We start from the raw sequence: 14,130 nt of genomic DNA on the forward strand, positions 1-14,130 counted from the left end.
AATAGGAAAACTACTATTTGACGCAAACATGTAATTGCCAGTTCCATCAAACCAAGAGCTCCCTAGTATGTTCTAAAATAAAACAGGTCACAGGAAGGGCTTATTATAAAGAAAACAGCTGCTGCCATTTACAAAATCCCAAACATCAATTCTAATAATACATTCATCAACCTGCCTCTATTTTCAAAATTAGAAGAGTTACAGGTACTTTCTACAATACATCCCAATAACCACCTGAAGAACAACCAGAAAATGTGAGTGGCTCTCCACTGGCACATGTGATGGCACTCTCTTGACACAGCAGAAAGAAACGCGAAGCTGCTGTTGTCCTTCCACGGGCAGCAGGAATTACAATGGCCAGGCTACACTGGCTTTCCACTCCATTCCAGAGGAAAAAAAAAATAAATGAAGCACCCCCAATCAGCTCTAGTTTGGATTTGGAAATTAAACAGAAGTGAAAGCTGATGGTCTCTGCTACCTTAAGAGTTTTACCATTTTAACGTGCTCAGCTTCCTCTCAGCAGGGGCGCTTTGGAAGGCACCTTCCCATAAGCTTGGGGCAGCTCTGAACATTCATGGCTTCCCAGGGAAGATTTCCCATTATCTAAATGCTCTAAGAAATGTTTCAACTGAGCAGACTGAAATGTGGCTGCCAGCAGGATGTCTTTTACCCAACCATACACCCAGCTTCTGGTGTTTCCTGCTCAACCACAGGTATTCTGACTTCTCCATCGACACCACAGGAAATGGATCATATACACTACTTAATGGATTTAAACCATCTTGCCCAAGTCATAAATTATCATCAAAAGGACAACAGAAATTTATGTCACAACCTTCCATCTCCCAGAGGGAAGCACTTCTTAGAAACTGGTAGCAATCTATTTTGCAAGAAGTAAAGCACGTGCAAAAATTATGTGATGAAACTTTTGGTCTGCCCAGTGACTGGAAATCACGTATTTTAATCATTAAAATTATACTGTTACACAAAGCATCCACCATAAAATCTTAAGTTTAAAAAAAAAAAACCAAAAAAAAAAAAAAAAAAAAAAAAAACCCACACCCCACAAACCAACCAAAAAAAATCCACATGGTGTGGTATGCCCAACCTATGTGGTCGATCCTCCACGTGAACTTACCAGTAAAGTGTGTGCTGCTCCCTTTGCCTGTTGCCAAATTGTGAATATTCATTCCATGGCTGGGACTCATGCTAGGACTACTGAATGACCGTGGGCTAACAGGGTAACTATCTTGAGATTTTGGACTGTGGCCTCCCAAACACCGCACTTCACTGTCTGTCCCATTCACCATCTCTATGAACTGGCGCACCCTAAACAAAAGGCAAAAAGTTAAGCTAATAAAACCATTTACACATTTCAAATTACCAACGATAGCAATGATTTTATTTTAGTGTTAAATACAGAGCAAGTCTGACTCAACAAAATGCTGGATGTCAGTAACCCAATCGTCAATAAGCTCTGGAGCATTCCACCAAAAATACACAATTACAAATTTGTGAGGGAAGAGAACAGGAATATTATCCTTGGAGGACAGCCTTTGTCACTAAGTCCTCAAAGTTTAGAGATTTAGACCATATTTCCTTGTTCTGTTTTATTGGCAGGGGCAAGGTTATTTCTTGAGAAAGATATGTTGTTATGTTATCATGTCTGTCATTTCTCTCAAAGTAAATGAGAACAGAGTTTGACTGTCTGCAAAACTAAGCATTAAAGGGTAACTCTTAACATTAAACATCTGCACTAGAAAACAACTTGAAAAGCAAACTCCCATACAAACCTTCCCTTTAGAGGCTGTTGCTCTTTGTCAATTTCATTTTAGATAAGGAGGTTTTACTATGGACTTTAAGGAAGCTCAGAACTCCTGCTTTATGCTTTAGGCTTCAGTAGCCTCAATAGAACAGGCAAAATTTAGAAAGACAGATTGAGAGAAAGATAACATACAATTGACGCTATTGAGTGAAGTCTTTCATCAAAATGTTCGCATTTTGTGAATTCTGTGCTAAGTCTGGAGTACTATCACGTGAATTCTGTTCAGCACTTGAGCATGACAGACTTCAAACACATTCCAAGTTACTTAACTGAACATAAAATTAAAGTGCTTTGTTCTTAGAGGAGATAACACATTTTTCCACATTCAAACACTGCAATGTGATACAAAATTCTGGAGAACAGCGCAGTTGGCAAGTAAAATTTCCAGAATAAAGGTGACTATTGTGTGCCTGGGAAGCCAAGAGAACTCTTTGGGATTATGGAATTTCCACAGTTTTAGCCAGAGGTTTCTAGTAAAGTGGCATGGAATGAAACAGGTCATTTAAACTGATCTTTAAAGTCAGTCACCCCTTTGGAGGAACAGACTAACTTATGCCAACAGAATTCTTAACCTTCTTGAATGTGGTACTGTATCAGTTTCCATTTTAAGTTTTACTTGACACCCAAATGGATTAAAATTCATTTTAAAAAACTACAGAACTTAGTTCTAGAGAACAAGTCTACAGGGAGATGTGAATTATGCTGCAAACCAGGACCTTGATGACAAAACCTAGTTAAACATGTAGCAAATAAGAAGAGCATAAAAAAGTGAAATATACACATTTTCTAAAAAGCGCTGCTTAACTTTGTATAAACTTTTGTGAAAGCTTTAAATGAGTAACTGTCTTGTCTCAGAAGGTACTGTGCCATCTATAAACACACATCTGTATAATTTGAAGACTCACTTTAATGCAAATAAGAGATTAGGATTTCTTTCTAGTAAACTTGGATACAACTGTTGTGTTGTTTCAATGGCTTCTCCCATTCTTCCTGCTAAAACCAATTTCTGAATTCCTGTTCACCAAAAAACAAATAAGAGATTAGGATTTTTTTCTAGTAAACTTGGATACAGCTGTTATGTTGTTTCAATGGGTTCTCCATTCATCCTGCCAAAACCAATTTCTGAATTTCTGTTCAGCAAAACCAACATCAGGTAAACGGACAGCTTATGGATTAATACACGTACATTAACGATTAAAAGACACTGCAACCATCAGTCAACAAGATTTTTTTTCCTCTTAAAAATAGTTAGTGTAAAGAAAGATCATGCTTCCTTAAAATGTTCAACAGGAAAATTTAAGAACTGCACTCCACCTACATGTATCTAAATGAGAACTCAGTATTTTTATTTACTGCCAGCATCCAACGGCTTTGTAGTCAGATTGTGCATTTAGAGCTAGAATAAGATTGCACACACTCTTCTGTGATTTATTTCTCGTTTTCACAACTTTATGAATAAGCACATACCAAACTGCTGTCACTCAAGAGCATCCAAATTACATCCCACTCCTACAGGTTCAGTTTTGACTAAGAAAAACAAAAATTTAGTCTCTCTCACCTACCACACATACTTCCAATCAGGTTACAGTTGAGTAAAACCTTTCACAACTGTCCCTGCTTTAATTGATGCTTCTGCGGCTGTAACTTGGCTCAAGCTGCAAACAGCCTCCCAGCTCTCTCCACCAGCAGAGAAACTGATCCAAATGAAAAATAGCCCAACAAATGTGTTGTTTTACAACCAGAGCAGTTTCTCCATGTTGTATGTCATACAGTAACACAAATGCTTATGGTCAGGGATTTAAATGGAAGGGGAAGGCACTGTTCAATCAGGCTGCCAAACAGCACTGGCATGCATGGCAAGTTAGAACTGAACTGCTGTTACTTCTCCATGTCCTCTTCCCCATCACATCTGTAAGCAGGAAAACTCAAGTTTCATTTAACTTATAAAACATTCTCTAAACTCAATCCCTTTTCACAGTTCAGATAAAAATATAAATGTTCGTCAAGACTAAGTTTTATATTCCTGTTTGTGACTGACCATTAGCTCTCACAAACACTCAGAGACATTACACACATTTGTTTCAGACATATCGCAACTTTCCATTCAAGAGAAAAGACAACAGGTAATTTAGCACATCTGCTACATCAAACAAGTTACAAAGTATTACTACACAGATTTTTTTGTACCCAGCTGCTCATACATGTGTAACATTAGATGACAGCAAAGAACTGTGCTATGGAGTAGTGCTGCAAGCAAATTCTACAGTGCTGCTCAAGAGAAGGCTTCATGTAATATTTGTTTAAGGGAGGAAAAAAGGGATGCAATGTGCTTTCCGGCCTTACTTTGTCTGTTCTTAATGGAAGCTAATTCTTCTAGCACAGTCTGGTCTGTGGATCTGGCGAATGCCTCTGCTGTTGCACAGTATCCATGGTGAACTAAGTAAGATGATACCATTCTAAAAATAAACAATAACAAAACTCAGAAATACTCATTAAATACAGGTAAGAAACCAAGAACTCCTGAATGCAAAAACCCTTTGCTAAAAAGAGGTGACTGAATTGAAAAATTGTACTTGAAATGCAGAGATTTCTGTACAAGTCAGACAAAAGTAATTCAGCTAAGAACCAGAATATTCTTTAAAACACTGTACAAAATAACCATTAAAAAAATAATAAACGTGTAACTTTATTGTGATGAATTTTAGTAGCAATTATTCATCACCCAAAGGCAGGGTCAGTTCAAGTATCAACTGCTAATTAAGTTGGGGTTTTTTTTCTCATTACCCACACTGAAGTGAATTTGCTGCACAGTAAAGTTTTGTTTTCACTGAAAAAATAAAAAATGCAAAGTCACAACCACCATTTTTCCAAGAAACACTAATGGGACACAACTTAACCTGGCATGTTGAAGGCTGAGAACACAAAGGGAAATTTCCACAGCCCAGAGTATTCAAACTGCCCATTACAACCACGGCAACTTTCTTAAAAACTCCCCAGTCCATATCAAATCAGAACAGAAGTCTTACACTCATCATTATAAAGTCCAAATTATTAATGACACAGACAACTCTGCCACAAAATGCATTCATGTTCCCATTTGCACAGTTATCAAACCTGGTAACAAAATTACTTGTACTATTTTTTAATAGTATCTATCACTTTTTGCGTGAGACAATAGAAAGAATGTTTTAAAGATCTCTGAAAACATGCAATTAACAACTTCTAAAAAAATTAATATTACAAGTCTTACTTCTGAATCATTGTTTGCCACTCTCCTTCCCGATCTCCTATTGGAAATCTGTCAATCTGTGCTTGAATTTTGGTTCTCCACTCTCGCATATAGTCTTCAATATCAAATACAAATGGGTGTTGTCCAAAATTAGCATCCACAACCTCTCCTGGTGTTTGAAGCCCTACTGTAGGGTACAAGTTTGGCTGCAAAAAATATTTTAATTAGTTTTTGACACTTATCCTAAAATCCCCACTGTTGTGGGGATTTTTAAATCTCTAGTAATATCCCCACTGCTTCTAGTAGTGTGCTCCAGCAGTAAAAGCAGCTTCTGCCAATACAACAATGCAATGACTGACTAATTTTATTCCCAGTGGTCAAAAAGTTTTCTTAGTTTGAAAGAAGAAAATCTTACTGACATTCTAGTCAGAAAATACACTTTTTAAACTGTGCTAAACATTACAACATTTGCGTTCAATTTCACAAAATACTAAGTAACAATTTTCGATGGTTTTTAAAGGCCTGGTTTTTTCTTTTAAAAACGGAACAGAAATTAAACTTACAAAGTGGGCCATTTTCCTTTTGGGGTGAAATACTTAAAATGTCACTGACTTTTAGTGGTAAGAACTGACAGGACAGAAAACTCAATATCCTCAAAATCCAAGTATAGTGCCTAACAAGAACTGTAACAGTGCATTGAAGTTCTCATGAATTCCTGGACTTGTATCTAGGAAAATACATTATAGCACTTATTGTTGTCTCAGTTTTATTTTATTTTCTCCATGCATATTTGAAATATGCCAAGTATGAGAAAGGTAAAATCTGCCTGTTGGGATAAAAGTAATTTTCTTAAGTGCAATGAACACCTCAGCCATGGCAAGGCAATCAGTTGCATGAATGGGGTTTTGTTGCTGGGGTCATTTGGGGGGGTGGGGGAGCTAGTATAAAAATTTTTTTAACATTAATTTAATAAATATGCCTACATCATAATTACACTGCAGACAATGGTGGTATGGTAAAATGGTATGTTCATCTACAGAACCATATGCTAAATAAATTAAAGCTATCAGTAAGAAGTTATCACATGCAGGTCAGTAGGAACTCTGAAGCCCAGCAAAGCCAGTGAAATGAAAAATACTCTGGTTGCTCAAACCATGCCCAAGCCAATCTTGCCTCTATTTTCACACATACACTGTTTGCTTTTCCAAAGAAACATGCTCATACTGTTATCTAGTCTAAAATAATCAATAAACTGCAAGTCTCAAATCTTTTAATGAGATGAAAACCATTGATTCCAACAAGGGGTTTAGCTTCACACTTCAGATTATAGTGTCAGTTTTCCTGAGCTGGCACCATGTGCTAGCAAGGAGCCCTGCTAGCATCCCAAAAATCCAGGACATGGGCAGTGGTTTCCTACACAAAACACTCAACCCTGTGGTAGGACTAAGAGACTCCTTGGGTTACTGACTTCATTTTTCCTTAATATCTGTCCTTGCCTCTTAAGGCCACAGAAAGGGAGTGGCTGGCCAGATGGATGTGCATCACACACCGCACTTTAAACAGATTAAATCAGAAATGAACTGGAGTGCAGTATCACGCCTGTATCAGCAGTATAGGGAACAGACGCCAGTTTTAAGGAAAGCACAGTTTAATTGGCTCAAAAGCTGCAAGACTTCAGATATGTGCAGCTTTAAAAAGAAAAAAGTAATTCGATACATTTGATTTTATGAAGCAAAGATTGTGAAAATCAGGCATCAAGAACGAGTTACAGCAACCATGTCTCAAGCAGCCATCTACCATGTTGGTGTTTAATACAGCTCTGACATTGTATGTAAGGCTTGAATGTGCCAAGTATGTAATAACTATTTGCATTTATTACTTTCTGCTGAAACTTTCACTAGAACTGCCTGTTAAAAACCTGAAAAGGAAAACCTCTTGTAAGGATTGGTGTAAAACCAAAACACTTTCTCCTTCAATTAACAAATCACCACTGAAATGACGATAAGAATATCTGATATTAAATTGGCTACAAAGATTATCACTGTAATTCCAACAAGCATAAGGAAAATGCTAGTTTGATCTGAAACATCTGTTTATGACACAAAGGGAAACTCTGAAAATGCACTTATCTTACCGGTAAATCTGTGAAAGCGATGCCTGTAATAAAGAGAAAATTAAGATTAATTTCCATGTGTCTGGATTCTAGCCTTATTTTCTTAAATGTATCATTGTATGTTCAGAAAACTCACCCAATCAATCTCAGAAATGAGTTAAGTATGGTGAAATCCACGATGCTTAAGCACAATTCATGTTTTTAAATAATAAACTGCAGTATTTCGCAAAAAGTAATTGTCATTCAAAAATACTTAAATTGCCCTTAATTTTTTCAAAATAGGTCATAAGATTTAGCAAACCATACAGATATGCAGATTAAAAAGTATGAAAGTTCTAGCTACATATTAAATTTAAAAAGAAAAGTAAGGATATCTGAAAATACTTTTTCACTTGCATGTCACAGTGCTGCAACATCAAGATTTAATGGTGTTTGCTATTACTTTTCTTTGTAAATACTCACAATCTTTACACAAGCAGCACATGTCTATAATACTCCAAACCAGCCTGCAAATGTTTCACTCTAATCCACGCCAACATGCTTTGGTTTTCAAACAGAACAGCTTAATATCTTGTTACATAATTACAAGCATCCATCTACCCGTAAAACCAAGGGAATGATTTTGCTGTCTCAGGATTAGAGAAAAATATGACCTCTATACACTTCAGGAACTTTGGGCAATTTCAGGGGATAGGAGAGCTTTCAGTTGAAAAATAAACATCAGTAATCTGACGTTTCTGATGATTCTGACAGCCAAATAATAACAGTAGTTCAGAATTTCCTTTATTGTTGCAAGCATTTTTTTTTAAATGCAGAATTATTCAAATCGACTTATCCCTTCAAACTTCAATTTATTTTGTATCACCACCTTCTCAAATTTAAGATGAAAACAAAGCTTTTAACCTTTTGTCCTAAATTCCATCCCTGTTTTCCATCTCCATTTTTCACCAGGATTTCAAACCTCAAGAGCATCTGGATTCCTTACCCACGTCTTTTGAGACAGAAGGATGACATACTGAGTGAATCTGTTTCCTTTGTTTTCTCCCATCATAACCCAAAGCTATCATTTTATTTATTCCCTGCTCTTACCCTAACTTATTCTGAGCTATAAAATTTTTCTATTTGGCAATTTTGACATCCAACTTGCTCTTTTCCAAAATGGAGGCTGTAGGCATAACAAATCAATGACGACTACGTGATATGTAGGCACTGGGGGTTTTAGGAGGGTTTGTTTTGGCTTTTTCTCAACCCAGGATTTCAAACTCGCTTGAGAATTGCTTAGCCCTTTTTGCAGCATCAAATCCCAGGCTAAGACAGAGACTTCCTATATTCTAGACCATATATGTGGCCCAGAGAAGAAACATAAATGTCCTCCAAATCATGAATATACAGGAATGCTGGACAACTAGCAGCAGCAACAACTCAGTGAGACAGACAAAATTTCTGATTTCTTTTTCCACTGAACACAGAATCAATTTTCCTCTGTCAGAAACTCAAGCTAGCAAAGCCCATGACAGCAGGACAGCTGTCAGGTTTCCTTCTGAAATCCATAAAGTGTTTGTCAGACTCAGTCTATGACAGATGACATTTTTTTAGCCTCTCCTCACCTATGCCATTTTGGTCTCCTCTAAAACAAGATTTTAATCATTTGCACTGTTGTTTCACAGCTGGCCTAATCCAGTCTGCTTTAAGTTTTCCACTGAAAAGGAGGGTTCTGCTCTTGCCTTCGTAGCTCTTTGCCGCTTTCATGTGACCATAAGAGTAGTGAGAACACTCGTGTCTCTTTAGCTGATCAAATGAACCAACCTACCTGCAGGCACATTGTGAATGTTTCAAAAAGGGAATAAGATAAGATTGCTTTTCTCAGCTTTAACCCAGTTAAAGATTAGGGCAAACACAAGCCAGTATCTTCCACCTGGATCTATCCTGCAACAGGATGCCAAAAGAAACAACTACACAGTGCATGGTTCGAGTCTCACTGCCGTAGGTCTCAAGGTATTGAGTCCAGATATACAGACTCATTCAATTTAGAAGGAACATTAAATCATCATAGAATAGAATCACAGAAGTGATTACTTGGAATTGACCTCAGGAGACTCCTAACTCTTGCTGCAACCAGAGGCAGGAAAACTCCAAAGTCAGATGTGTTTGCTCAGGGCCTGAGCAAACAAAATGTCAGTCTTGTTCAGGGAGACTGGGAAAAGAATTTAAACAACATCCTTCCCCATTTTGCCAAACCTCCTTTGTGTTTGCCAATGTAAGAAAACAGAACAGCAACTTCGAGAACACCTACCTCAATATCTTACTTCATTTCATGCTACCCTCTCCTTTCCTTATCGCATTTCTACCCATCACAACAAACTTATTCTTCTTTGAGCTTTATCCCTTCAAAGTTCCTGCTCCCCTCAGCACAATTCCAAGATTTCTTCCCAAGCTCCCACTCCTTCATTAATGCAGGACGTAATTTTTTTCTTCTTTCTTTACGCTATGTATCTTTGCTCATTAAATTGCATTAAGTAACTAAAATAGATATTCCATAAAAATTTTTAACTCCACCCACTCCTGACATCTCCAAACTCAGAAATTGTCTCGCAATGTTGCATAATACTACAATTTACTGTACGAGTTTATTGGACTTAATTTTAGCTCAACTTGTATAATTTATGGCTTTAGCCCAACTATGAATGACTCCAGACTGGGAATCCAAAAGATACTCTTCTCCAACATATGTTCAAAGTAATATGCATCCAAAGTAAGGTTTTAGTCAAGGCTGGGTGTTCCCCTAGGGCAGCAATAAATTTTAGCTATACCCATTCTCCTTATCTTCAGTTCTCTTATTAGCTATTACTTCAAGCATTATTTGCGGAATTAGTAGTGGAGTTCATTAACGCAGATCCTGTGGAAGGAGATGCTATAGGATGAATCCTCCCAAATTCACAAGGAATGTTGGTGCAAATGGCACAGAAGTTATTTTTCCTAGTTCTTTAATTACTTCATAGACTATCAAACTATCAAAAGAACTATTCAAGCCCTTTGCTTCCGATGTGAAGAGGGTCTCCTATTTACAACAGACTAAAAGACATAATGCTGTCGTGAAAGGCAGCATTTCTCCATACCCAGGCTGTGTCCATTCTTGGTGTAGAAGCAGGTGTTATTGATAAGGTTGACACAACAACCAATGACATCGCCCGTAGTAAACGTTGGGCCGTAAGGTTGTCCCGTTCCAGAGGAACAGAATGAATGTCCATCGTCTCCATGGTAACCATATGAATGTTTATCCCAACCTAGAGAACAAAAGCATTTGCAATTTATTCATTTCCTTTATTATGAAATAAATTAAAGACTGCACTAAGTTGGTATATTCTAACCAGGTTAATACAGTTAATTACTATGCTCAGCTTTCTGCTTTCTAATATTTCTTATCTAGGAAACCTGTATAATTCTTAAAATGACAACTTCTTTTATCAAAATGGCTGAATAAGTAATTCCATTTGTAGTATATAACAGGTAATGCAAATTCAGAAAACACATTTTTCTCTTTAAGCAAACATACAAAATTACCAACACCAAAAATATAATCAGCTACAATGCTGAAATTCAAAAAGCTATATACAGATCTGACATGTCCCAGCAAAGCAGTGAAGATTCTCCTGTTCTCCCTTTCATTTTGCAAAACTATTGCTACCATATGTCATAATCAGATTCTTCCTGGCTAAAAACCAAACATGCATCTCTGGGGAAACATATTTCTACTCCTGATTATTCTCAATGACTATTCAGCAGCAAGCAGCCTCTGCATAATAACAGAATCTCCAGACTAAAGTGTCACTAGCTATGCTACCCCAAAAACTGAAAATAAATTTTAAATAAAAGGAAAAAAAATTAGCAATACAGGTGAAAATCACAGCCAAGAGGAAATCATTATGCATGCAAATATGGTGCTGATTTTGCAGGTGAAGAAGCTGTAGAATCTTAAAGAAGCTTCATACTGTTACACTACTCAATGAAATTCACAGCAAGCAATTTTGGTCTGTGCTCATTTATAAATACCTATCTACACTCCCTGCAATTTAATACTGAACCTCTTCTGTCAAGCTGCTGCCTAGTAGGTTAATTTGAAAGTATCTTCCACATTTAGACCCTTAATCTTTATCATCAGTAGCTTCAGCTAGTACCACATTAAGCATCTCTCAGTAAATTAAAGACTACCCCAAATTATTGCAGTTACATTGATTAGTAGTATCTTTGACAATTACAGCATCCTAAATCATATTCAAAATAAACTTAATGCCACCCACTAATAATTCATCAGCCTGAGGTGGGCTCACAGTATAACAGGGACTTGCAGTCATCATATGAATCTCTACCAGAGCATTTGGTTAAGAAAGTTAAAATTCAAAAGTAAGAGAATGCAGATACTCAAAGGTCAATTCAACATAGTTTTGTATTTTGGTAATTTCAAGGAAGCCAACTGGTTTGTTTTGGGTGGATAATTTTTACACATTTAAAGATCTGTTAAAAACCCAGTATTTTATGTATACACACACAAAACTTCCTTAAGTACTATTCAGAGATACTACAATCAGACAATACTACAATCAGACAATTGTTAACTAGACAGCGTCCCTGATCATGCAGGTCAATGGAACAGCCAACATGTAAAACTAGGCTACACACTCTTACTATTAAGGTTGGAAAGGTAAAGGTACAGAAAGTGACAGAAGGAGAGTTCTTTCCATGTTTGACAGAAGTCTTTATCATAGTAGCTCATTGAAATCCAGTTTACAGAGCACAGGAATCTACAGCTTCATTTTTATCAGGAACCATGATGAAAATTTTAAAATGTATTTGTTTTCTAAAAAGTAGCTGCATGATGTTATAAATAACAGTAAGAGCTGATGGATGTAGCACAGGCACAAACGTACAGTAAAAGTTAAACTTTTCAGCTGCAAGTGTTACATAACTCCAGTAACAGATACAACACAGAGGTGTCATGCTACACTCTCTTGCTTACTGAAGGTGAATCATATTTTAAAATCAATGTAAGTAACTGAAACTTACCTGGTAGTCTGTTCATGTTCACACCCTGTGCAGAAAGCCCAATTCCCATGTAACTAAAAATGAAAGAACAAAAGAAATGTATCTATCTCTTACAAAAATACGTATGTATGTGGAACATTGCCAAGAAACACTATGCTGATTAATCATATACCAATTAAGCTGCTGAGAGGCCACTTAATAGTGGCATAAGAACAAGGAAGCTGAAAAGGAATTCCCAGCATATATGGTTTAATATGGACAGATCCTGTCTCTGCAGGAGGTAAGGACAACTTCTCTTTTTGGCATCCTGGGTTATCAATGGAGAATAATGTAGCTATAATGTTTAAAGCATGAACAAAGAAAGCGAAAGGTCACATCTTATTTTGAAAGTAGGGGTACGGCCACACACATACCAATTTCATCATCTTCAACATACCTAATGATGTTTTGCAGACAAACTGGAATGAGTAGTTTTATAAAATACATGCAACACTGCATTATTTTAGCAGCAAAAGGCATCCTTGAACAGCACGTACGAAAAGATCACACTGAAACATTAAAGGCCTGGATTGTAGAGCAGAATGTTAACTTGAGAAATTTACCAGCAATGGCACTCAGCTGTTGGTAATCTGATGGCAAACTAAGGAGAGGGAAATATTTGTACTATACCAACCAGTAACCTGAAATAAAGTCCAAAAGCCAGCTTTACAAAAGGTGGTTTTAATGAAGTCAGTGTCCAGTACAATTACTAACAATTTAATAGCAAATACTGGAAAGGTGAAATGAAGAATTTCCTCACACCCAAATAACACTATTAGAAGTCAGCAAAATCAATTTTGCTTGTTTCTTAAGCAAAACTAATGCCATTACCAAGACAACAGGAATACAAAAAGAGAAACAGCAAAATTAAAAGCTAGGCTTTCACCATTGTCCCTTGCCCAAAATAAAGCAACCCTCCCATCAACTAAAACAAGCATCCAAAAATCACTCAAACCTACACTTCCTAGTTATCAAATCATTCAAAATATTTTGACACAGTTAACATTAGTTAACATGAATTTGCTATGAAAAAATAAACTGTATGAAAATAAAATATTCACCTGTGGCAATCTGAAAATAGCTTAAGTCAACAAACATGACCTTTGTATTTCCATCTAATAAAATGCAATTTTTAAGCAACTATTCCACTTGGAAGTGTAGGTTCATCTGCTATTTAAAATGCTTTTGACATAGAATGAAACTGAGCAGGACATCTCAGAAGTGATATGCTTAACTGTGTAACAGGGCTTTCTGCTTTTTCTATGATCACTTCCAACAGTTATCTTACCTGCTTCTATACTTCATTCTTACAAAGCCCTCCTCTGATAATTTCTAATGTATGATAATACCATCTTCCTCTCCCTCAAACATACCAGTATGAAATGGAGCCTCAGAACCATATATAGCAGATTTTACATTTAAAAATACTGAAGAGCTGAAGCAAAGGGCAACAAACAAAAGGATTAGTCTTCGCTGCAGCAAAATTAGGCACCACTGCAGCAGCAGATTCAATGAAACAATTATAAATCAAAGCAACAAGTGGAAACCCCTTGATTTTGTCTTAAATAATAAAAGCAGATTTGTTATTAGCATAGTCTGGGGTGTGACACACGAAGGATACTCATGTAAAGACTGAAAATCTCTTGTTCATTAAATAAAGGATGTTTACTTCTAAAAACCATTTTAGATAATTTGAACTCCACTGACTGCAAAAAGCCTTTGAATGCAAGTCATATTAAAAACTCTTCATCCCAATCAAGGTTTTGATGCAGTATTTTTAGAGTAACAAGACTAAGGTTACACAAAAATGTAAAATGTTAGATAGAAAATAATTGTCTAGGCAACATTGTCATATCACCACTGTCTTCTTCCTCAGATATCCTA

The 14,130-nt window shown here is 36.6% G+C and overlaps 1 protein-coding gene across 1 annotated transcript in view; it reads right to left on the reverse strand.

Moving 5' to 3' along the window:
• Nucleotides 1-14,130, reverse strand: part of RANBP9 (RAN binding protein 9) — a 39,074-nt gene that overhangs the window by 6,902 nt on the left and 18,042 nt on the right. The window contains exons 3-9 of the mRNA XM_048308282.1: nt 12,229-12,281; nt 10,284-10,451; nt 7,189-7,211; nt 5,076-5,260; nt 4,169-4,281; nt 2,731-2,839; nt 1,139-1,329 (exon numbers count right to left, since the gene is read on the reverse strand). Of these exons, the coding sequence (XP_048164239.1) occupies nt 1,139-1,329; nt 2,731-2,839; nt 4,169-4,281; nt 5,076-5,260; nt 7,189-7,211; nt 10,284-10,451; nt 12,229-12,281 (842 nt within the window). The remainder of the gene's footprint in view (nt 1-1,138; nt 1,330-2,730; nt 2,840-4,168; nt 4,282-5,075; nt 5,261-7,188; nt 7,212-10,283; nt 10,452-12,228; nt 12,282-14,130) is intronic.

Source organism: Corvus hawaiiensis, chromosome 1 (genome assembly GCF_020740725.1).
Source record: "Corvus hawaiiensis isolate bCorHaw1 chromosome 1, bCorHaw1.pri.cur, whole genome shotgun sequence".
Classification (NCBI taxonomy): domain Eukaryota; kingdom Metazoa; phylum Chordata; class Aves; order Passeriformes; family Corvidae; genus Corvus; species Corvus hawaiiensis.